This window comes from Bombus terrestris, chromosome 8, assembly GCF_910591885.1.
Source record: "Bombus terrestris chromosome 8, iyBomTerr1.2, whole genome shotgun sequence".
In the NCBI taxonomy this organism is placed as follows: Eukaryota; Metazoa; Arthropoda; class Insecta; order Hymenoptera; family Apidae; genus Bombus; species Bombus terrestris.
The window spans coordinates 10,933,666-10,959,369 of NC_063276.1; the positions used below are offsets into that span (position 1 = coordinate 10,933,666).

Below are 25,704 nucleotides of genomic sequence, written 5' to 3' on the forward strand. Positions count from 1 at the left end.
TTAAGAGAAATCATCTAGTTCTATTTCTTTGTATTCTTATCGTGTTCTGTATATTAATAGATAAATGATAATTTGTTTTGGTTCAAGTAAAATATTGTCTTGAGCGAAAATAATAAAATTTTCGTACTAATTATTTACTACTTGATTATGCATTAATAAAATTTGATCGTTTAATGTAGTTATTTTTAAGATAATGAAATATTAATTCCTCAAGTGTTAATTTTTAAAATAATTATTGACTTGTTTAACATTTTATATATTATTTGTATATTATGGGTGTTTATGTAAATACATACCTTCACAGAAGGTTAGTAGAGAAATGAAATCTAAATATAAAGAGCATAACCGAATAAACACGATAAAAGTATCCCAAAACCAATTTAAATTTATGATACGTCAATCGAGAGAGTTTTCTAGGAAAACCATTTTGACAAAATTTTAGTCTCCTACTCCTATTACGTAACAATATTTGAGATTACTATAGTTGCAGTGTTATATATCTAGGGATTTTTTCAGATCTTTTGATTGAAAAACCTACTTTTAAAAAATTAGGAAGGTTTCAAAATGCCAAATTTTTTATCGAAGTTATTAAATGACGACATTTATATTTTTACTTTATTATTTTATATTTATTTATTTTTATATATATTTATTAGAAGTTGCCTGACATGTTTATTAAATTATAATTTTTGTGGGGTTTTTGATCATGGAATGGCGTGTCATAGCTAAAAAAAATTGAAATCCACTATTTCTTACCGTATATGGATGACTGATCCACTTTGTATAATTGATATAGTGTGCATATCGTATGTTATATGCAATTTTAAATAGTTTTACCTTTATTAAATGAGTGAATTTTAAAATGTCTTATCTAATATTACCAATCTTCATCGCTGTCGTTGTTGATCACAGTATTTACTAACTACATTATATTTACTAACACATTGAAGATTTTGTTGAGTATCTCAACAAGCTTCATAATGAATGCCATTATCTAGCATATGATAAATAATAAATTATCGCAGCGATATACGAGCAACGCTCAATACGCCGATTACCATTTACAGATTCACGAAATTGTCTTCTTATTCTCGAGCAGTCAATTATATTTGCTTATGCAGCATTTGTAGTTTTTGGTGTTAATATATCGACATTTCACTTGATATTTTATAGTATAAAATTTTATATTAAGTATCATATTATTATTTTCTTTTAAATAACGCAAGCTAATATTATTTTCTGAGTCCATTACTTTTACCATGTATGGCAATTCGCTTGTCGATTATATAAACTTGAGGAAAAAGCTTATAATTTATTGTAACATAAGCTGTAACATATCAGGATGACTACAAAAGTATTGTTAAATATTTCTTATTAAATATTGTATCGTAAATAATATTCGCATTTTTAAACTTATATCACACATGTTACTAACATATTTTGCATATTCTTCGTGAATATTTGCATATTTTACATGTATAAATGTCATATACTTGTTATATATTTAACATACGTAAACATTCACAATTTAATTATACAAATAAGATGCATTTTGTATTGATAAGCAACATTCATTTTGTTATAGATTCAAATCGGATGGCTGTTCTTTCAAAATTTGGGCGCACGGGCGCAGTGAAAGATACAGTGTACAGCAATGACGCTTCCGGTATCGAATTATCAGGAATTGCTCATTCAGGTTCGGGAGCTGACGCATGAAACGATCCGTCTGCAAAGACAGTTGTCTTCTGACCTGTTCGACAATGCTGATCCGCCAGATGTAAACCACAATTTCTCTCTCGGACAAAAGAATTATGAAAACGGTAAGTTTTGTAAAAAGAAATGACAATTTATTTCTCTTCTATTACGATATATTAACATAGAAAGAACATCGACATTTTAGTTTAATAATAAATCTTGTTTAAAATAATAGCAGAAAAACAAAAAAGAAAATAGTAGCAAACAGTTACTCAACAATTGTTTTTAAAAGCAATATCAAAGAGAGAAAATCCTATCATTTCCAGTTTTAATTTCAACAAAATTCTACTTAGAAGCTTGTTTTAATTAATCGATTGATCTGTTGTACATATATAACACGTAAGAAACATATTTGATATCAATAAAATCTTTATTACATTTAATATACCTCTACGGAACAAAAACGGATATTTGCCATAACGGTTACTGGATCGATTGTTTTTTACTGCATCGTAAATGTAGCTCGCGACATTGCTGAAAGTCCGTTGAACTTACGATAAGAGTTAGTATTATACCGTTAGAATCCAGAGCAACTTAACCAAGCTTTTTTCCTAATTTGAATAATCTTTTTTAATTTAAGCATTAATCTTGCGTTTAATATGAGAAAATGAACCTTGTTTTCGTTTTTACACTGGTGCGCATTAAAAAATAGTAAAGTAATAGGTAATTTAAAATGGCAGTTTCTTAAATTATTAGAGCAGGTAATCAATTATTTAATAATTATCATAACTGTTTATTTGTAATACATAAATAGTGAATTTTTATGTTCTTAATATAAAATCTGAATTTTATTAATAATAATAATAACAGCAGTAAAGATAGTACACCAAGTAATAGTGAATAAAAGCGGACTACTCAGCGACATACCGTACTATAAGTATATCCAACTATTATTCTTGAAAACGAACACTACAAACTATACTTGGAGATAAGTGACCTTACACTACAATACATACAGACAAAGCAATACTATACGACAGGTTAATCATCACCCTTCAAGACAAAAACCGAAAGATAATCTACCTAATAAATATATCCATACTACTAAACACGAAACGTAATAGAAAAATGCAATGAAAAAATAAAGTAGAAAAAATATGAAATCAGGAACAAGTACCTGATAATAGTACCCACTCATTATGTCGATAACAGCAATTACACCGTACACATTAATAGACCATCTCGAATAACTACTAATAAACACAAGCATTCATCATCATATGAATCATTTTAAGAACCTGAAACATAGTTCGCTTTTTCCTACAGACAACAAAATTCGATATCCCGTTCTAGGTTGACCTAAGCTCGTTGGAATGAACAAATCCGTTCTTAGGAAGACGAAAAAAATAAAATAAGTTTATTAGAAATATGCAAAGGTAACAATAATATTGTTTTGTATTGAGCGCTACGATGAACTATTGCTGTTAATCGAACTTAAAGTTCATCTCAAAATCACCTCAAGATCATAGTGTAGTAGATCATTGAATTGATCTTGATATCAGCTATAATTCTGTGAAGCCCAAAATATATGGTGCCATTTAAAAAAATCAATATGTTCTTGATTTCTTTATTGAAAAATTTTGTTTTATTTTTTCATTTCTAAATATGTAGTGAACCGAAAACTAACTAACTTTTGTTTAAAACATTACTTTGACATATTATTGGGACCTTATACATCTTGTATAAGTTACTCATATAAATTAAATCATTTTTAAGAATTAAATGACTACGTTACACCCTATGAATCTTCCACGTGTGTTACAATTTTATAAGTAAAACTTATTATCTTACTGGTATATAATTAACTAAAATTTTGTATTTACCTAATTGTAACTTAGACCACGACATATAAATTTCTTTTATAATATATATTTTTAAATATAATATTTCCCTTCTTGCAAGATACATAATTTTACCTCCGTATATGTTACTTTAAATTATTCTGCCTCACTTTCTTATTTATTTTATACGGTTTTCACATCTTTTTCTTTCTCATGCTTTTTGTATTTTGTCCCTCTTTTCTACTTGGTCATTTTTAACATCCACTACAAGCTTCGACTTCCTGTGATATAATCTTCTTTTTTCCTTTGCATGTATTTTCTTAGTTTTGGTTCACTCTTTGAGAAACTGTTGATATGTTCTCTTACTTTCATATTCCCAGTAACTATTATGTCTTACTCGTTACAATTTCTGAATTTTACAATCGATTTTAACCTTATGCCCTTACCTTTCTGCTATAAATACACATTCAACTTTTATCTCTATCATCCAGTTGTTATACACCTCCGTTGACACTGAATTCTATATTTTATTTTTTCTTTTACTCTTATTTTTTTCTAAATTCTCATTCTTCTCCCATGTTTCCCCTTTTCTCCCCTTACTTAGGCCAATATATTAATAATGTTAATATTAACCAAAATTTCGTTAGTAGCTTTTAATGTTGCAAAATTTGATTTACAAAACTGATTTACCATTCTTCCTTGAAAATTTGTGCATAGTTTTCAGCTATGTCGAATTATCCATGCTAATTTCAATGTCAATCGATCAATTATTAATTTTAACATGAATTTACTGTTACTAGTTTCGATACGAATTCACCGATAATTAGTTTCAAGTTTTCAACGGAAAATTTATAAAAAGCAGATATTATCTTTGATGGCGAAGCAAGCGACCGAATATATTGTTCGAATACCAAAATTCATTGAAGCAGAAGATGTTCATCTCGGTCGCGTCTATTTCCGTGTCTGCTTTGACGGAGAACAATCGTTTTCCGTTTCTTGCACAGTTCCTCAATATTATCAACGTGAAACGTATATACGAAGTTGGATGCTGTCTGGAAAGTGGCGTCTTCGAGTCCAAGAGAGGCAAAATGGTTGGGACCAATGCCATACCATGCCAAAGTACGTATGTACTTTTGGTCCGCGCGAGACATCGAGAGAAAAACGCGTTTGCCGGATCTTTCACAGGCTTAAAAGCAAAAACTGCACGTACAACACCTGTGATGCGAGTATCTTTACTTCTTTGCGTTTTTCATTGGACAAGTTATATTTCTTCTTTTTAACGCAAGATATAAATTGGCAGAGAATATAAAATGTGTAAAAAAAGCAAAATGTTGAATTGTTGCCATATTATTATCGGGCAGTAATGTTAGAATATTATGCAGTTGATAAAGTCACAACTTACTAGTACTGATCCATTCTTTTGCATAACGTTCATTAATTTAGCAAATTAGATAAAATACTGCGAAACAAATAAAATATTGCAACTAAATTTTGTAAATTAAAAATAAGCTAATTATATTATATTATGTGTATTATATCAGTTACCTTTTTAAATTACACGCAGGGATGGGAATAAGCAATTAATGAAAAATTATTGCTTAATTCTATTTTTAAGTCGATGTTTAATTATTTATTGTATATATATTTGGTATATCTAGTTAGTTTAAAGAGTATCTTGTATTGTAGTTGATAGAAGCTTGATAGAAGATTTGTATTTCAATCATTTTAATAAGAAGCGGATACATAATATAGGTACTATATTACTAGGTGTAAACATAGTGGTAAAATAAATAGGTGTAAACTACTAGGTGTAAACATAGTGGTAAAATAAATCAAAGAAGCGAAATCTCTTGTAATCCTTAGTAACAAGGAAATTAATAATATTACCTATATATTTGATATATAAAATAATACAAATTATTTTTCTTATTTATATATTTGTAAATGCTCGATTGGATACGTTTTAAGTAAAATGGTTAATTTTGACTGAGTTGGATATTGTGAATTCGAGATTGTGATAGGTCATTTGTATGCACCTTCGTTTATCCTCTGATGAAATAATCGATTAGGTAGTATTCATACAAGACAAGAGCCTGCAAAAACTCAAACGATACTCATTGCACAAGCACTCAACGTAAATAATAAAATTTCCTGTTGACAATCCAGTGCAGAACGAATTATACATTATACGGTCGATGCGTCGCGTTTAAATTAAAGCGACATCCAGTGCGTTAAATTGTAATGTGACAATTACCTTTCGAATTAGGTTGCGCTCTCTGTGCGGACAGGACTCTAACATGGTGGGATTATTTTTATTTAAGCATACTTAAAAACTTTATTTTTCGGCGGTCTATCTAATATTACTGTTTTTTATGGCATTATACTCTAGAATGATATTATACTTGAAAGAACTTCCGTGTTCGAAAATTAGCAAACTCAGTAATTTTCTTTTTCAGAATTTCTCTCTTTCGATATTTCTATGTTCTTTTAATAGAAGAGATCTTAAGCCTCATACAAATTGGAAATATTTTATAATTATAACAATTGTTGGTAATCTGTTTAGAAAAATTAATATAATTAAAACAATAGTTTGTGTGACTTTTTTTCTTCTCTCGAAAGCAAGAATTTTTCGCTTTCAATTTTAATGACCTTGAAATATGTTCTCAAGAATTCTGTAAATACAATACAAATAAATACAAATAATACAATAATAACAACCGTTGCACAACCTTCTTTTTCAAGATATTTGCAAAAAAGCTCCGATTAAATTACGATTACGATTGCATCCTATTCTAAAGTAAACAGTCGCATTTTTATATAACCAATCTAAACTTAACCCACTGATGAGAATGATAACCAGTTTTAATATTGTATAATTAAAAAAGGAAAAATCACTGGCTTATAGATTGGGCGGGAGTAATATCCTGCTGCCAATAGCCGGCGGGCAACGCTGGCGTGGAATAATTTTCGATAAATTGGTATGTGGAATTGCTTAAAAACTTAACAAATATGACCTACCGTCATTGAAATATTATTTACAGTACAAATATTTGTGAAAGAAATCGTTAAACAATACATGTAGTATTAAATATAAATTGCTTATAACTTGAAATCTAAAGCCAAGCGACGATTATATGTATAGGCAGAAATTGTTCGGAATATTGACCATGACGATATATTTCAAGGTCACTGAGATTAGCGACATCGTCCTTATTCTCAATAATCAGCAAATAATTTTTTCATAAACTTGTTGCATAGTATCATTCTGTTTTGAATATTTCAAACACTTTATTTACCTTTTTGATTTTCTTTCTTCTCGTAACTCGCTAAAATCGTATTAAAATCTTACAATCAGATTTCTTCTTTTTAATATCTTGTACATACATCTAGTTTTAGATTATTAGAAGAAACTTTTTACCGAGTTCGAAGTGATAATTTATTTTTGAACCATCTCCTGTATTGTCCGCATACATACTTTTCCTGTTTATATAACAATCTTCAAGTAATTGCATAATCGACTTACGCGTTCGTTTGCGCGAAACAGTTGCGATTCATACGATGCTGATGTCAAAACCTCAAAATTAGAAAGAGAATTCGGTTTTGTACTCGATTCAAGCGGCTCACGAATACTTTCCGTGTTATATTTAGCCGGTAATAAATTCAACATTATTTTACGGAGTCGGAAGGTTTACGATGATCGTTGAGAACACGTAGGCTGTGGTCTATCTTGGAGAACTCGTCGAGGTTACCGCGTTTTCCTGGCTGACACTGGAAGAGATGTGAAAACAGGAAAGTTCGGAACAACGTTCGATTCGCGTGCGACACGCGCTGGAAATGAGCGTGTCGTTTCTAATGCAATATATAAGTAAGTTTATATTTTTGATCGTACGCTAGAATCCATTTACTGCAACGAAATCATAAAGTAACCATTATGAGTTTAAATGAAAACCACAAGGAAAGCACATGATCAACAATTTTCAAAATTAAATTAAATAGTTCTGTGTTATTAAAACTGTTCGTTTATTTTGATATGAGACCAAACATATTTTTTCACTCTATCAAAGATCTTACAAATGTCAAATTGTGATAATATCGAATATGTAATAATAATATTAAATATATTCTCAATTGTTTAGAAAATTAGCGATATTGTATTTTTTTCGTTTGTTTTTAGATAATCAATTATAAACATCTTCTCTATCGTTTTTTATTACCCTTTCTTAATTACGAACTAATTTTTCTATTTATATGTTATGAAATCTCTATGCATATCCTTACATTTAGTTGATAATATATGACGATTCTTACAGATGATATGAGATTACTTCTGTTATGAAAAATTTATTTTAGGTCCTTTATTCAATTAGCATTTTTTACGTCTCTTAATACGTGCTATAAACCTATAAATTTTGAACTCCTGAAGTTTTTAACATTCACAGGGTAATCAGCAGGGTCCTGAGTACCAACCGATTTTAATTTTTTAATTTTTAATTTTCTCCATTTTTCGATTAGTTGAAAATTTTTTGTATTGCTCAGTCGTACTTTGTTTCGCATTTTAATCATATCGTAATATGCAAAATAGGTGTAGGAATTTTTCTTCGTGTTTGAAGAAATGTTCAGAATCATCTAATCAAAAGTTTAAAAAATTTCGTGACTGTCGTGATGGATAGGGATGACAATTTTCATTGTATTATGAGGACAAAAAATTGACGTTATCGCTTTTCGTTTTCAAGTTATTAAAGCTTTTTATCAGTCCGTACCCTGCCGACCATTCTGCACAAACATCGTTTCTACCGATTATTATAATCCTTGTCGCTAATTCATAACCAGATGTCAGATTTTAGATGTCAGATAAAAATTCAAAAATATCCAGAATACATATAGTATGCAAAAATACAGAAAATATTAAAAATAAAGTAGTCATAATATTTAGTGGGTAAAACAAATCTCTATTTAACAAATTTGTAGATTTGCATGAATGTTCGTAGTCTACTTGTAACAAATTATTTTTAATACTGTAAGCTCTTTCTTTAGTGTTTGTTTCGAAGATGTAAAGAAAACATACTTGACAGAACCAAGTGAAGAACACTGGTACTTCTAGTATTATAATGATGTGTGTAATGAGCTTTCGCAAAAGTAAATACATCTTTTGAGAAACACACGCTTGAAGTAAAAATGGAACGACGTGCAGATTTCTAAATAAGTAGTTTCGATAAATTTATGTGTCCTCTATGTTTGTTATTACGAGTAAAAGTTTAGTAACATTTGGAACGTTAGAGAATACTTTTCGATTGTTCTATTTAAGGAGAGCGCTTGGCTGTTTCGTCTGAAACTGCATTCAATTATACGAACGTGTGAATAAACTGCATATTTATGCACTTTCGTCACCGGTGCTGTGTGTAAAAGCTCACATACAATGCACTTCGGTTTACGGTTGAAACAGACTGAGATAAATGAATATTAAAGCAGGAAATCGATCATCAACTTGTGAAACACGCTTTTAATACATCCTTTTTTTTTTATTGTACCAATTTTCTACGGTCCTGTGCTGAATTAAGATTCGAAATTCCATGTGTTTCAATCGATTCCAGTTTTAATATACGTACACATAGAACATACTCTTTCGAGTTATAAATTAATTTGATGGAAATATTTCAACATGCATATGTTACTGTTCACGAAATGATTAAAATACTGCCAAATTGTGAACAGCTTTTGGAAGTAGATTATTATCATTTACTTGAAATAAACTGTAGAATAAGACTCAGGAAGTGAATGCGCGAGGAGCTGAAAAATACAAAATGGAAAATTCAAAATGTTAAGAAGTTTGGTAGATTCGTTATTTTATTAACATTCTTAATATCAATTTTCGAGAAATTTTTATTGAAATAAACTAACCTGTGTAAAAGGATCGGTGAATATATTTAAAAAAATATATACGACAAATAAAATATGAGCTGGTAAATTTAGTTAACACTCTTATTTCCACGATAGTCATTGCACATAAAGAATTATCAAGTAGAATAATAATCTCAGAAACTAGCTATAGCAGTATAGATAAATTTTATTCTGTTTGTAAATAATTCCTCCTCTTGCATGTTTTCAAATTGTTAAAGTATTTGTACGAATAGCTTATTTATTACATATAATATGTATGATAAGTAGAAAAACTGCAGACAAATGTTTGCGACCCATAAATAATTTAAGAATAATGTTTGGGAATATTAAAAAATGGAGTTATTGACTATTTTCGCTTATATTATCCATTTCTTTTAATTCGATCTAATTTATCAAATTAAAAATGACAAAAATAAAGTAAAAGTAAACTAAACTCATTTCGGTTATACATTGTGTATCAAATCCAACAAAGTATATTATAGTTACTGGTACGCTCAACTCCATGTAACACTTAAATAAGGACGAACGAGATATAATAATAATATATGTAGGAAATAATATAATGCTAGCAGGTTTGATAACGGTATGACTGGTACAATATGGTTTAATGCTCCGTCAATCTATGTTTACGCAGCACCATTCGCCACTAATTACTCTCGTTACAACGGTTCTCTTTATAATACGCTGACAACATACACCCGATATCTCCAGGCAATTCATCCACGATACTACACTACACTATATATATATTAATAATAAAGACGAAGGTTAAGTAAAAAATAAACACTAATCGAGAAGAAACAACTACGCTATTTCTACAAACTAGGTGCGAAAATACAGAAGAGAAACAGGAAAAAGTATAAATATGTGATATTAATTTACCCCATATTTACAAAAACATTTCTCGTATTATCGGTGATAGAAGTGGATGACAAATTGTATCATTTATACTCTATCTTTGATGTTCCATTTGCTACGTAAAGTGTTTTCGATATTACTTCGTAACTTATGAAATTAAATTTGCTATATAAATTGCTCGATTCGACGCAAGAAACATGAAAAAAATACAAGCGAAATATGAATTTGTTTTTCTTTCTCGTAATTATGTATTGCGCGATGACAAAATTGGTAAGAGTACGTACACGCCTGTAATTCGGAGTTCTCAGCGTGGAATCATGAAACATCCGTCGGAGTGTTGCATCCTCGCCGTTTTTTAGTTCTCACCGCTTACGTCACGACCGACTGCGCTTTTCTGTCTACCATCTTCTGACGGTTTACTATTTTTCTTCTCTCTCTATTCCCTGAAAATTTGGTTATTTTTGTGAAGCGCGTTGATAGGTAAAAAGCAAGCACTGTTGCTTGCGGAACAAGCGCATTCAATTAAGTTTCAAGTGTCCGCGGATATCCGTTGCGTTAAAATTATCGAATAATCAAAAATAGAACATACCCTTTGAACTTTCGGACGTTCGCGGGGAGACGTGATCTCGAAGAAGCATCCCTTATTTCTTTTAGGATAATAAGGGTAGTTGATTGAATATAACGCTGCTATTGACAGGTTAATATATATTTTAAATGATCCAACAACTTCAATGTGATACAAGGTTACGTATGTGAAATAACAGCTACGAATGAGTATGACCTGAGACTCCTTTCGTGTTGGCGACTGTGATGAGGTATCTTCTGTCGATTGACTGTCTTCGACTTGTAGATTCTGCTAACTTGGCTTCTGACTCCTGCTATTCCTTGAACTGTGTTTTTGTTCAATTTAAGATTTTATTAATTCAAGAAATTTGTATGTGTATTATTCAAGAATAGCGATTAATTAATTTTTTTCGAAAAGTAGTAATTGTTACAAGTTTCCGGCCAAGTTATATTTTCATATTAACATAATATCGACGAAATTCTCTTTATAAAGAATTTAATAATCTTTTATTTTATAAATCATATAATTTAAATACTATATTTCTTAATTTAATGCCTATTTAAAGAAAAATCAAATTTTGTACACATCAAACAATATAGTTTTATTTAGAAGATAGAAATAATTTCAAAATGATAATCTTTACCAATTAATAGGATTTCATAACAAAAGTATTTTATTTTTGTCATTTATTCATCTAAGTATTTGTTATACATCTTTTAATAAAAAATTAATCTGAAGCAATATAATTTATCGATGACTATTAATTGTTAAGCGATTATTATGTATAAAGCAATTTAAAAATCATTTCATATCGTTGTACCGTACATTGTACTGTATGTTTGTTTCCATACATATTGGACATTTATTTAAAAAAACAAACTCCTTATCTTAATAATACAATAAGACTTTACTGTGGTCATAAACTGCAAATTTAATTTTAGGATATAAAACAAAAGAAACCACTTTAGTGTCACTAAACAGTTGCACATTTGAACGCATTGCAAAATTTAATTGATTTGGTTATAATTTCAAAATTCCCCGTTATTTTGCAAGTTCAACGCTAACTTTCTATAAAATATCATGTTTCAGGAAGACACCTAACGGACAACGTGATACAGCAGTGCGAGAAAAGTAGAAAAGACGAGGCAGGACAGAACCCATTGGCAGAATACAAGTGAGTACAAGCATTAAACTTGCCTTTGAAGATACTTCTGCTTCAGAATTGCACTCGCTACGACAGAAGCGTATCACTTAATGCGGGAAATTGTAGCCATCTTGTTGCACCGTTTTACCGAGTATCATTGATAGATGCTTGAAATCACCACAGAAATTCTATCCAAATTTTGTTTACTTCGTCAATGAAAAAAATTGTAATTGTATTTTATATGTATAAAATTTTATTTTCTTACGGGAGGAAATGGTTATACTTTATAACAAGTTTGTTTTTTAATTTTAAAGTTAATAAATAATAATTATTATAAATAAATAATTCGGCGCTAGTATAATGGTATATTAATGAAATATGATAATATCAATATCATATTGCGTAATAAGTTTAATAAAGCATCATATTTATATAAGATATATCATTCTTGTTCTATTATTCTTTGCAAATGGATTGAGCAACTTATTTTTTCCATTATTCCAAGATATTCGTATCTTTATCAAAAACTTTCGATATGTATATTTCTTTATTCTCTAAATTATATCATAATTATATAATTGCAAAGAAACTCTTTCGTTTCTAATATTCATAGCACAGTAAATATTTAATTCTAATCTTTGTTATGTCATGAAAAAGTCTGTAGTCTAATGTATATATACATATGTATGGCATATAAAACAAATAATTATTTTATTAAAATATCGTAATATCCATTTTCTTGCTTCTCCTGTCATTAAATGGTAAAGATTTATCCATGTTATTTGTTTTTTAACCAGTAATATTTCTATAATATTCCTTAAAATCCAACAACGAAGTACAAATAGATTTATTGTACAGTACAATACTATAATGACAGAGAAATAAAATAAAGTTCACTCCCTCTAAATGAAATTTTGTTTGAGTTTTATTGTTTAGTGTTTACATTCGATATTTGTATATTTAATTAATCTTATATTACATAACTTAATATTCCAATATTACAACATAAACCTGATATTACAATATTATCCTATTTTCTTTATATTTGTTTTACAGAAATTTCCGGTTTCGACCACGGTTTTATCAAAATTTAGATTCTACTGAAGGCATACGAGCAGGAGAACTAACCAGCCGTCTTTTGACTTGGAGAAGTCGAAGCCATCGTCCAATAAAGCTGCAGGTAAGCTGGTTCAATATTTCCTTTTGATCAGTGCGAGTCCACATGGAAAATACCTTACGGAGCAAATAGACATTTCACGTACAGAATGACTAACCACAAACAGAACTCCGACATATTTAAAAAAACAAATATACTTCCCAGCAATACACGTAATAAAGAAGAGAATATTCAATGTTATAATTTGTTAGAGTTATTAAAATTTTGTCTGCTACGTTATCCTGCGTTTTTAATTTTACAAACGAGAGTAAAATTGAGGCGAGAGAAACGTGAGCTTATTAGCAAAGCCAAAATATGATTTATAATTTCGCAGTAAATTACCTCTCGGCGATGAGATTTTTAACGAGGGTACTCACGTCAAGTATGTTTGCACTGCTGTGTTTTTCTTCTTCTTCTTCTCCCTCTTCTCCCTCTTTTTGTCTTTCTGTGTGTTGGTTTTTTTATAAACTTCAGTAAAAATTTTCTCAGTGCTAGCGAACTAATACACTCACGTTAAAGTATCGAGCATGGCGTGCTATACATTAATGACGATGATACGCTGAAGTGGCGAACAAGATAATACGCAGCATCCGCGTTAAACTGTCCCACTATAATTTGCAACTTGTCATCATAGATAATCCTCGTTTTGAACTAACTTAAAATCGATACACGCTCGTTAACGATACCCTCTAAGCATTCCACTATTGATTTTTATGGCATTGGCGGCAATTTTTCATATATATAAATGTGTGTTGCGTAGGATTTCTGACTTGAATTAAACAACTGTATTATTTGTTATTGAAAATAAGGAAAAAGGGCTATGAAGGACTGACACAAGTTTAAGACACGATCACGATAAATTAAAGTGCCTCAAACTCATATTGAAGGTTATTCTAAGACCATAAACACTTTTTTGCTTTCAGTATATTGCTTATAATTACATGTTATAATGGACATCAACACGACTTTGATGACATTGTGATCTTGAAACGACCTTAAACAATGAAATACCGATATCAAACCATTTGATGATTTTTGATTACAATTAAATAGTATCGTTATTGTTTGCATTATTGTTATTAGTTGTTTCTATTGCTTTTCAACAACAAATCATTATCAGTAAGTTGAACGTTTTGCTTTGTTTATTATAATATTTGTAATTTTTATGGAAAATGGAAATCTTTACGTAACATTAGCGTATTATTTAGCAATAGCTAGATAATCGGTCAATTAAAATAACGTCACAAAATCACTCGTTCGAAATTATTATAAGACAGTGAAATCTAACGAACTTTACAAAAAGTATAGAACGATTGTATTAATTGTTATATTTCTATACCTGTTAGGTTTCCCAGTTTTTTCATTCTTATTATAGATTTAAGTCAACGACCCTTGAACCACCCTTTTGGCGATAATAGATAGAAATAAGAACAAAAGGAGCGGAGAAAGGTTCGTGTGATGTCCAGATTAGGGTAGACTTTATTTATGTTATTTCGAGCAGATTATTACTCATTTCGTGATAGCTCAGAAGTGACAATCTTCGCTGCTGTTAACGTTCTCTGTTTCGTTTATTCATCATGCTGTCACTATGTTAAAAAATAATAAACTTTATTTAAACACTAGTATCACTATAATGTACAAAACATTGAAAAATCTGTATTGCATACGATTCAGCTTAAAAGTATCACAAATTGTATAGTTAAGTTTGAGTAATATAATCGATATAAAAATAAAGATTATACGTTTCAATGTTTCAATTAGATTCATTAAGATTTGAAAGATACACTGAATTGGCACGTGCGTTTAGTATCTATAATTGGAATATTTCTTTCACAACTAGTCTTTTTATGTATTTATTAAAAATTAAAAAATGCAGAGATATACGAAACAAACATAATATGTAAGAATGTATAAAATATCCAAAGTAAAATTATAAACTTAGAAGCTTACTTATATTTTACTTCTTCTTTAAATGTGTTCATAAAAATATGAATTTGCATACAAGTTCGCAGTTCGTTCATGACACATATTCGAAAGTTTCAACTTTAATAATTAGACCGCGGATTGTGGATATTTATGCAAATTCGTATTTTCACGAACACGATTGAACATGTAGAATATATTTTTTTTATTATTTAATTTGTACTTTACAATTTGTCCAGCTGGACATTTGGTAAAAAGAAGTAGAATATAAGCAGAAATTTGTTTCATTTGTTAAATATCGTAACAAGTACTATATTTCGAACATTTTACAAACTTTTCTCACCGTGTTAAGTTCATTTTATACATTTTGGCCATTAAATTTGTTATAAATTTGTAAACATTCCCGTTCTAATTATATGATACAATGATATCATGTAAAAGTTTGAAATTTTATATCGATCAACCTTGACATAAGGAAAAGGAAAAGAATTGAAGCAAAAGTTTCTTCATATTAAAACATTCAACTAAAAAGTATAAATTTTGTAAGAAAACTCAAAGATCCCAACAATGGGATCAGTTATCTGGCCTTCGTCACCATCGGGCTTAAAAAGAGGAAATGAAGACACTCGAAGATATCATAAATTAGAGCCTTTTCGCACATATCAGAATTGGGATTATATAAGACAAACTATTTTTTCTTTTATATTTATTTATTTCGTTCTTGCCTTTTGACTTTGAATCGCTTCCAACTATCAGCTTTACAATCATACATAATCTTTACATACATACTCTTACGATAAATGTGTGGAAAACTAACAAGATGTATATAAAATCGCAAAATTTATAAAAATTTATAAAAACTCCACGTTAATTCGTAATATTCGAAATCGCGTAGAATACTGCTTGAAATTCGTCCGCGTTGACTATTGTACAAAGAATACCATGTATCCTAGTCGTTGCAGTTGCAAAATCGTTAGAGCCCGCTAGGACTCCTCGCAGTAAGGGAAAGGGCCTAATTTATAGTCCCTCGAATGTTTTCATTTTTTCTTCTAAAAAATCGACGTTAACGAAGGTGAGCGCTCCGATCGTTCGAATATTTACATTTTCTTGCAACTTATAGTTTTCAATAATGCAATGGAAAATATATTTGACACGGTTCTGTACGAAATCATATTTTATATCCGGTTTTCCTTCATCAAAAATATTTTCACGATCAAGGTCAGCTGGTTAGCCTGAATAAAAGTCGCGTACAAACGCGGCGTCTCTTTGTTCTTGCTCTGCTGCATATTTATTTTTCGTCTTTTACCTCTTGGAAAGAGGGGAAGCTAGCATGGTGAAATCGCGAGAAGGGATGCCGTTTAATTCGTGGGCATGCGCTCACCATCATGGGGGAGTAGTCGTTGCAGAGGGGTTGCCGCCTCTCTTTGGGGTAATGTTATTGATCAGAGTTTCTTCTGTCCCACGAAATGGCTCAAGTGTATCACGCCATGGGGAATCGAGCTACGATTTTTCCTCCTTGCTTCCAGGGTAGAAACTGTGGCTGTTGGATTTGATATAAACTTCTGAATTTTCTGGAATATCTATGTACTTGGAAAAATTATTAGGTCATCGTCATATTTTTCGTTCAAGAAATATTTTTTTTTAGAATGGAGGTTTTGTACGAATATCGCGTTATGTATTTATTAGCAGGTCAATACCATTTTTAAAGATGGATCTAATTCTCAAAAAAAAAGAGGTCAAGGTTTTTGTGTCTGGAAACGATAGTTTAAAAAACATTGTAACTTTAATTTTGCAAAATAATACTTGGGTTTATATATCTTATGGAAACTGAATTCTGCAAAAATAAAGTTAAAAAATCTTAAATACGAGCAATTTATAAAGAATTAAAAATCGTATAAATTATATAAAAAAAGGATAAATGCATGAATACATCGATAAATTTCTAAAGATCTCGAAAGCTTACATCAATTGTTTCCCATAAATAAAATTTATATTATTTACATATAGAACTACATAGTACTACATATATAATATATTTATTTTATTTATTATTTTATAAGTGTATTATTATTATTATTATTATTATTATTATTATTATTATTATTATTATTATTATTATTATTATTATTATTATTATTATTATTATTATTATTATTATCATCATCATCATTATTATTGATTAGAATATTATTATTAATATAATACATGTAAGCGACACAAATATTAAATATAACAGTCATCGTATCATCAATTTCGTAACAATAGGCATACAATTATTCTGCCTTTATAAATGATTACTTTATAAATGATGAATTTTAAACCTTTTATATGTTTTTTATTTGAAATACGAAGATTTTTTATTAAGGAAGGTGGCATGAATTTTAATAGAAAAAGAAATATCATCTTCGACCCTTTCCTGTTAGTATTATTATTAACGTAATGTACATATTGCACAAAGTAGAGCAATCGGAACAAATTCACGGATAAATCGCGAAATCACTGATTAAATCACACACCACAAACACCATTTTATCAATAAAGGAAATACGGTATACAGAATAATATGCGAAGTATTTGATAACCAGCGATAACGAAGAACAATAGAAAGCAGCTTCCACTTGACACACGTTGCATTCTAATCGATATACCAAGGCGCCAATCCGTTTCCTGATCAATCTACGCTCAAGAACTCGACCCTAATGAGGTGAAAAAGAAGATTTTGATTAGATATCCCAGATAAAACATTCAATAACCGTGAAACAGAGTAAATATAACAGAAAAAAGATAAGAATAAAGTAAAACATGGAGGTGATACAATTGAAAGGAAAGATAATAATTCTAAGTATAAAATAGTATGTAGTTTCTTAAAGATACAGCAAATAGAAGAAAGGAATTTGTGTGAAAAAAAGGAGAAAATGTAGTTTACAGAAAAGCGTGAATGAGGGGAAATAAATAACCTTGCATACATTATATTAGTAGGTATGTGAAAAGTAAGTAAGCGAAGATTTTTCCGTTCACAGGTTCGCCTGAAATTGATTGCGATTTACGCAGAAGCACGGAAAAAATTATTTTAGGCTGAGGACAGAAATTTAGTAACAAATTCTTGTCATATATAATAAAATCGGTCATTGTAAATTGAGTAAATATTCACTATTTTGCTGTGCATGGTGTAAACTGTAAAAAAAAGAAGAAAAATAAGAATAATAGTATGATGCGAACAAAGGAGTAATCTCAAGTACATAAATATAAAAAAGCAAGGAAGTCGATGAAATGACGGATGACGTAACGTTACTTCTACTAAAAATTAAAAACGAAACAACCTCTTGTATAACGAAACGATGCACGCAAAAATCCAATTACATAACGTGTTCTAAAGCTTACTATAAAACAGAAGCAACCAAGAAAATAAAAAATAAGAGAGAATAAAAAGCGGCTCTAAAAGAGGCTAAACTGTCGTAAAAGTGAAAAGAAAACTTAATATTACTTGATAGACAAAGAGAACGATCCTTTGTGTGAAAACCAATGAATCAAAGACACAGATCGAAACGTCAAAAAAGGCAGGACAATTTCACGCAGCGGAGAAAGAACGTACGTACCATCGGCAGCAGCAGAACAAGAGAGAAACGAATTTATCCAGTAGCGTAAGAAGGAAAAGGAGAGTCACGGATCCATGGAGTGTGCACGAGTGAGGGAGGGAGAATAGAGAGAAAACAGGATAAAAAGAGAGATAGAAAAAGACACAGTGTTGGAAGAGCGAGAGGTATTGCATAAAGGATCGAGTGGAAGAGTGAGAGAAGAGGTTGAGTGAGTCAGTGATGGCGTACAGCAGCCAGGCCGAGCCCAGCTGTTCTTCGATCCCCTAACCTACGTCAGTTTATTTCAGCTACGAACACTACGTAGTCCTGAACGCGCTCCGTGCTCTCATGTACCCGTCGATACCTCGTTATCCCTCGATCTTCTGGTTTTATCGCCTTCCATTCATTAACGTTTTTTCATCGTAATTTTTTCGTTCCGATTCGTAATTTCACTGGCAGAACGAAGGAAGAAAGGAAAAGAAGAAGACAAAGTGCGAACAACGTGAGATAAGAACGCTTTATTCGTATAAAACAGTGAATCGATTGTGAACGGTGCTCCATGCTCCCCGGAAACGGCTATGAAGCCACAGTGACGATTGAATCGTACTTGAAAACGAATCTCCCGTGATGATATATCGGTACGAGTGTTCCATGCTATGGGAAAACGTGCGCGACTCTGTCAGTCGTTATCTTGGTTTTTTTGACGGATGAACCACTTTGAACCGCGATACCTTTGCCTTCGGGCACTTTTCGATCTCGTTCGAGCGAGAAAATAACGAATGGAATGCGACGTTCCAGCGAGTCGTGATTGTTCATAGGATAACGCGTATTTTCAAGTCGAATCGGAGTGGTGCATGTTCACAGTACGAAGAAGTCCTCGACAATCCCTGTAATTGAAAAGGAACCGAAATTTCTTTAACGAGCACAGATCGGTAAAGAAGAGACCAGTATATTTCCTTGGGAAATAGCGTGGCAAGAGTAGAAACGCTCGTACGGAAATTGAAAAGGATGTATGTTTGAACAGAGGATTTGAATAGAATGGGCGATCTTTTTGGATTACGACCAATGATTCGAAAAATTCTGGAAATCTCTTTCGAAACATCATATATTTGAAGAAAATCGAATGACGAGATTTATCGAGGTAACTAGTGATTTTCTTTCGAGATCTACTAAATTTTTAAAGTAATATTCGCAAGAAATTGGAAGAGCAAACTACGATTTCGCGTGGTGTCAAGATTCTTTTAGAACAGTGAAAGCCTAAAGAAAGTGAGAGGTGCATTGGACAAACCATGCACCTCTTGTATTTTTGGAGAAATTTATTTGGGAATTAAGGACCGAATAAGGTAATGAAAAATAAGATTAAGTAAGACGTTGATATCCAGTTGAAATTTTTCTCGGAGGAAGGAAAGACAAGGAAGAAAGCTGATTTTACTTCTTTATCTCTCACCGCAAAAGGCGCGTCCGGTTGATTTGCGAAACGAATGGCAAAACGTGGGTCGTAAACGAGTCGGGTCGAGTGGTACCGTGCAACTATAAATGGAACCTGTAATGCCAAACCATCGACTGTGTCACGAGGAAAATAACATTGCGAAGGGAAACGAAATTTTTAAAGAATCGTGAATGAGAACAGAAATTCTTCTTAGATCAACTTCAGCTAGATACTACGATAGATATAATACTAAGAATTATAAAGCGTAATACCAAGCATACAAGATTAAGTATACGGAAAGATTGTTCCTTCGATAAAATAGCGTCCGAAATTCTACAAATTAGAATTCTAAGATCACTCATTACCTTCCAAACATAGAGTGTGATAAAGGTTAACTACAACAAAAAATTTCGCATTAAAAGACAAAAATTACAATAAGAAGGGAAAAGAAAGTTCCTCGCACTGTATCCGGAAAAAGACTGTACTTGACAGGTATGTAACTACATTCCTAATGCCAGTTTCAAGATTTTACGATGCATAGCGATCACTGTGAATAACCGGTCCTTTTTATAAATCGTATCGTTTGATCGTTCTCTACGCCAGCGTCAGAAGTGCAAAGAAAAAAATAGTTCCTCGCTCGACGACACATTCCACAAATTCTCAAGAGGTCAGCGTACCAATTAAGGCTCGTAGAAACGGTCTGTCGCTACGTTTTCGAGTAACGAAGCAAGAAGCGGTCGGACAAGCAACAAGTACAAACGAAACGACACGTGAAAAATAATAATTAACCAAGCCGCGGAAAGGAACCGGCAAATGAAGGAGGCTCTTGGCGCAGTCGAGATGAGATGCTGATGAAATGCCAGAGGGACATTTCGAAAATCTTTGCCTCGACGCATGCGTGCCGACGCACTCGACGCCCGATGGAGCGCGATGAAGCTGCCCCTCGGTGGATGAAGAAGGGTCGAGACCTGGAGAAGAGAGGTTTTCTGATGGTGTGCATCGACGTCGGACCAGCCAGGCTACACCGGGCGCCGCGACGCGTCATTCCACCATTCTTTCGTGTTAACCTCTCGACTTAAACTTTCGATTTAACCTCTCGATTTCTCTGTCCGATCGAAGCTCCTTGACCGATCAGCTGATCACAGGAAGACAGAATACGATAAAAACGACAAAACAGAGAAAAGAAAAGTTATGCCGGGTGAAAATAGGGAAAGGAGCTTAAGACAAACAACGTCTGATGTAAGGGAGCTTTCTCCGTCAAAGACGAGCGAGTTCGAAGTAAGAACACGCGGCAGCTCGATGATCCCTCTTCCTCGTGTGATGCCACAGAACCCAAAGACCGTTAAAACGGAGAAGAATCGTCTAAGACTGATCATGGAGAACAACAGAGGATTTGTAGATACATCGGAGAAGGAACGAAGGATCAACGTGGACGAGGATGAGATGGGCTATCGAGTGTCTGCCATCAGGGAGCCGGTTACACCGCGATACTGCGACCTATCCTGCAACGTGTATCGATGTCCTGTACGAAAGGTGATTGGTGATTCTCCTCGTTTGAAGATTCTCCTTTTTCTCCTTTTTTTTTTTTCTTTGTCATCGGTCATCGACGAAAATAGAAACTAATAGGATTTACCACGGCATTGGGGTGAGAGTTACAACGTGTCAATTCCTTGTTTCGTGATTGGATAATAAGTGAACGTGATCAGTTTTTAAGGGTTTATTGTAGCTGAGGAAGAATATGACACGTTCCTGTTTTTGGCACGTTATTGAACAAATTTCTGGAGCGGACTAGGTGAATTTTATGATTCTTCCTTTTATAATGATCTTTCGTTATTCCTGAGATATCTGTTTAGCTTTCCAAGGTATTTTATCTGATTGTTCACTTTGGCTCTGTATCGAACTATGTTAGCCGCGTTGATTATATTGGTTCGTTTTTTTGGAATGGTCTTTGTTTCGACGTTGATCTTTTAGCAATTATTTCACGCGAGTCTTGATTTTGTGTTTTATATCGAATTACGTTGGTCCAATTCAACGTTTCTTTTTTGTAATGATCTTTTATTTGGATTTTATGTTTCATTCGTAGTAATCTTTCATAAAATGTATTAAGTAATTACATATTGACTTTGGGTTTTGTATCAAATCATATTCATAGAAATGATTATATTAGTTCTCATTTTCCAATTTTTAGTTTAAATCTTATCTTTGCTTAGTAGCAGTCGTTTGTGAATTGCCTTTTTGTTTCTCGATTCGTTTTATGCAATCGTTGACTTTGGATTTGTATCAAAATGAGATTTTATCGATATTCTTTGTATTTTTTATTTGTTTTACGCAGCTAGTTTATGCCGAGATCAATATTTTATTAATAGTCTGATATTGGGTCGCTGATGCTTTTGTTACTGCATAATAAAGTTAAAATTTTAAGTAGTATTGTGGGAGTAGGTTATCGTTCTTGGAAATATTGATCGCGGATAATATCATTAAACATTTTTAAAGTAGATATGGTAATAATGCTCGACTTTATGTTTTCTTTCCAATATAGGGAAATTGATTTTGACTAAATCAATTTTATATTAGTCGATGATGAATTTATGATATTGACAAATTCGTGAAAATTAATTGAAAATAATATTTCGATATTATCAAGATAGATTTACTCATACTAACACTCTATTTAATACTTTTTTGTACTTTTTAATATAATATACTTCTTTTAATACCTTTTTACTATTCTATTTACTGTTCTATTTTCTATTCTACTATTATATTTTCAACTATTCTACTATTTATATTCTAGTATTCTACTTTCTACTAACTATTCTCGTTTATGTTAGTAAATTGGTTTTTAATTACTTTATATTAATTGATATTAAATTTATGGCAATTAAAATATTAAACGGATATTATATCCAATTAAACATATTATCTTTGCAAATATTAATTTAAGATAATGTTATTCGATATCTTCAGAGTAAACTTCTCATTTTTATTTCTGATTTATTTCACAGTACCAAGAAATTGCTCTCGGACAGACACAAAGGAACGCTTAACGACATAATTTCGCCAAAAATGCGCTTTATCTCTTTCTTGCCTTGACTTCTTCAATTATCGTTCATCGTCTCTAATTTGATGTATTAAATACATCGCACAGACAACACTCCACTTGAAAATTTTCTGAACCACAGCTATTCACTTCTCTCACCCGTGAGTCACCGCACTTTTAAGATTCGAACTGTTCTCTCAGAGTATTTTGCGTTTCACAAGGGATCTTCAATAAATTTACTTAAATCTTTCACCCGACAACGAGTTACGCTTATTGTCACACTTTTTGAAACGACAATCGGAAGATTGCGTCTTTTTCGCACAACTGATTAGCATGCTATGTTTTTTGTCTGAGTTTCGCCTTCGAACCTTTGTTTGTATATAAATGTTTCAACAGAAATTTGTCTTTATTTATATACTCGTGAAAGTATTCGACACTTACCACAGAATTTTTTTAGGAATACATTATGTTCATTATGCAAACATTTTTTAAATTTTGTTAGCTGTATAATAAAATACGACTATCGTAATTATAATAGTAAAATTTGAAATCAATTCGAATATACAGAGTGAGACATCTAAGAATTTAAGCTTCTTTCGGAAATCATATATTTTTCAATACATTAAGCGATGCAGATTGAGAAAAAGTATTAGTTTAATACATATTTTAACTTTTAGTCTCTAAAGCTTATCGTATGAAACATAAGAAAAACGAATACAAAAGTTGTGCTTTACGTTTTTCCTTGTCTTTCATACGATAAGTTTTACAAACTATAAGTTAAAATATCTATTTAACTAATAGCTTTTTGACATAAGTAGGATAGTAATTTTTTATATAGAATCTCGAGCTGCGTCGATTAATGTATTAAAAAATATATGATTTCATTTAAAAGAACGAAGTTGAACTCCGCATAATCTTTCTCCTTCGCTCGCCCACCTACAAAAAAACTGCATAACGTTAAAACATGTTGTTCCTTTTGAAGCCATTTAACTTTTATCCGGAACGTTTTCCAACATAATTAATAGCATCGAAAATATTTCAGCTTAAACTTACCCTCGTACGTACAAATTACACATACATTTCGTGAAAAATTAGAATACAGCATGAATAGTAATTTTAACCATATAATTAATGATAAAGATTGTCTCATTATTCGTTACATATTGTGCTTATTAATGCAATGGATAATTGACTATCCAAATAATTTGATGCACTTTCCGAAATGTATACTTTCAATAAATATCTTGTAACAGTTGTAGCTTCTATACCATGTATGTATGCTATCTATGTATACTATGTATATATGACATGCTCTGGTAAAAAGGAATTAAACGCGTGAAAATCACTTTTTGAGATAAACGCGTTTAAAATTATGCCTTGGAAAAAATATTTAAAAAACACGAAATGAATTTGTAAAATACCTTCACCTTTAAAAGAGACTCCATATCAAGAAATATTCCATTCGAAATCGTTTAATCTTACTTTGCGATGTTTTCTTCTATCTTTAGAAGACTTCTATCATTAAAAGATTAAAATACTTTCTTATGTCTTCGCCCATTAAAAAACTATAATCTGGTCTAAACTAAAGTCTCTTGTATAAAGGGTATATAAATTGTAAGTGTAAAAACCCCCACAACGGGATTCTACACCTTTGGATCGATAGAGATTTGTAAAAGTCCGTGTAAAATTGACCTCGACTTTAAGATTCAAGGCAACTCAACCGTTCTCTTACAAAATGATGTTAGAGTTTCATTAATTTTATATTCATATAAAACTAATGTTATTTATAATATATTTACATCTCGGATAAAGTTTACTATTGAATTGAATAATTACACCATTAGATTAAACGTGCTTTCCATTGCCTAAAATTAACACGTAATTTTCTTAAGAAACGTGGTCAAAATATATTATAGAAATACAAATTCGGAACTGCTTCAGTGTTGACTTGAACAACGGTGATGGCCATGTAGAAGCTGACACGTAGGAACCGCAATTACGTAGATTGAAAAAGAAAGAAAGAAAGGAAGAAATGTGATATATAATGGTATATCAGGTGTACACACACGCGCGCGTACGCACACACGCACACAGTGTGTGTGTATATATATATATGTCGGAGATGAAAGGACACCGAGGCCTTCTCCCTTTGGAATTCTTCGGAAAACACTGAATATTTTATTCTCTATAATTTAACTCGATTATAATTGTCCGAGATTTGTGATAGTGAGCTTGGGCTTGAGGTGGTATCTGTCCGTGATAGTTGTTGCTGGCTGTAGATGTTCCTCCTAATTTAGTTGCGTAGAAGAAAAATCGGACTCCGGTCGCCGGGATTCGAACCCGGGTCCCGAACGTTCGTAACCTAAGGTGCTAACTACTGCTTTTTTTTTACTTTTATAGTGTTTATTGACCAGTATTTGTGCATTACATATGTGTATTTTCCATTATAAACGATGAATTCGGTTGTGAGGTGGTTCAGGCAAAAGTACCGATACGTGACGGTATGACATAGCCATGCAATATTACATTTTTTTAGGTTTACACTTGTAACTTAAATTTAAGTCGCTGTAAAACGGTGCT

General features: G+C 31.5%; 1 protein-coding gene and 2 long non-coding RNA genes across 12 annotated transcripts in view; 1 reads left to right on the top strand and 2 right to left on the bottom strand.

Annotated features, from left to right (window-relative positions):
• The window catches only part of LOC100644421, an 88,462-nt gene that overhangs the window by 26,139 nt on the left and 36,619 nt on the right, over positions 1-25,704 (top strand). For 9 of the 10 annotated variants that reach the window (XM_048408115.1, XM_048408119.1, XM_048408120.1 and 6 more), the window contains 3 exons: positions 1,586-1,820; positions 11,947-12,031; positions 13,058-13,181. In XM_048408115.1, coding sequence (XP_048264072.1) covers positions 1,655-1,820; positions 11,947-12,031; positions 13,058-13,181 — 375 coding nt within the window. In that variant the 5' untranslated portion in view covers positions 1,586-1,654. Of the gene's footprint in view, positions 1-1,585; positions 1,821-11,946; positions 12,032-13,057; positions 13,182-18,940; positions 21,618-25,704 lie in introns of those variants that run through there. The other variant, XM_048408118.1, reaches the window with a different exon arrangement.
• On the bottom strand, positions 12,905-14,329 carry LOC125385555. The gene is made up of 2 exons (XR_007224967.1): positions 13,535-14,329; positions 12,905-13,234 (listed from the first exon to the last, which is right to left on the bottom strand). It is a non-coding gene; the product is annotated as an uncharacterized LOC125385555 (long non-coding RNA).
• Positions 17,480-18,694, bottom strand: LOC125385556. The gene is made up of 2 exons (XR_007224968.1): positions 18,565-18,694; positions 17,480-17,776 (listed from the first exon to the last, which is right to left on the bottom strand). It is a non-coding gene; the product is annotated as an uncharacterized LOC125385556 (long non-coding RNA).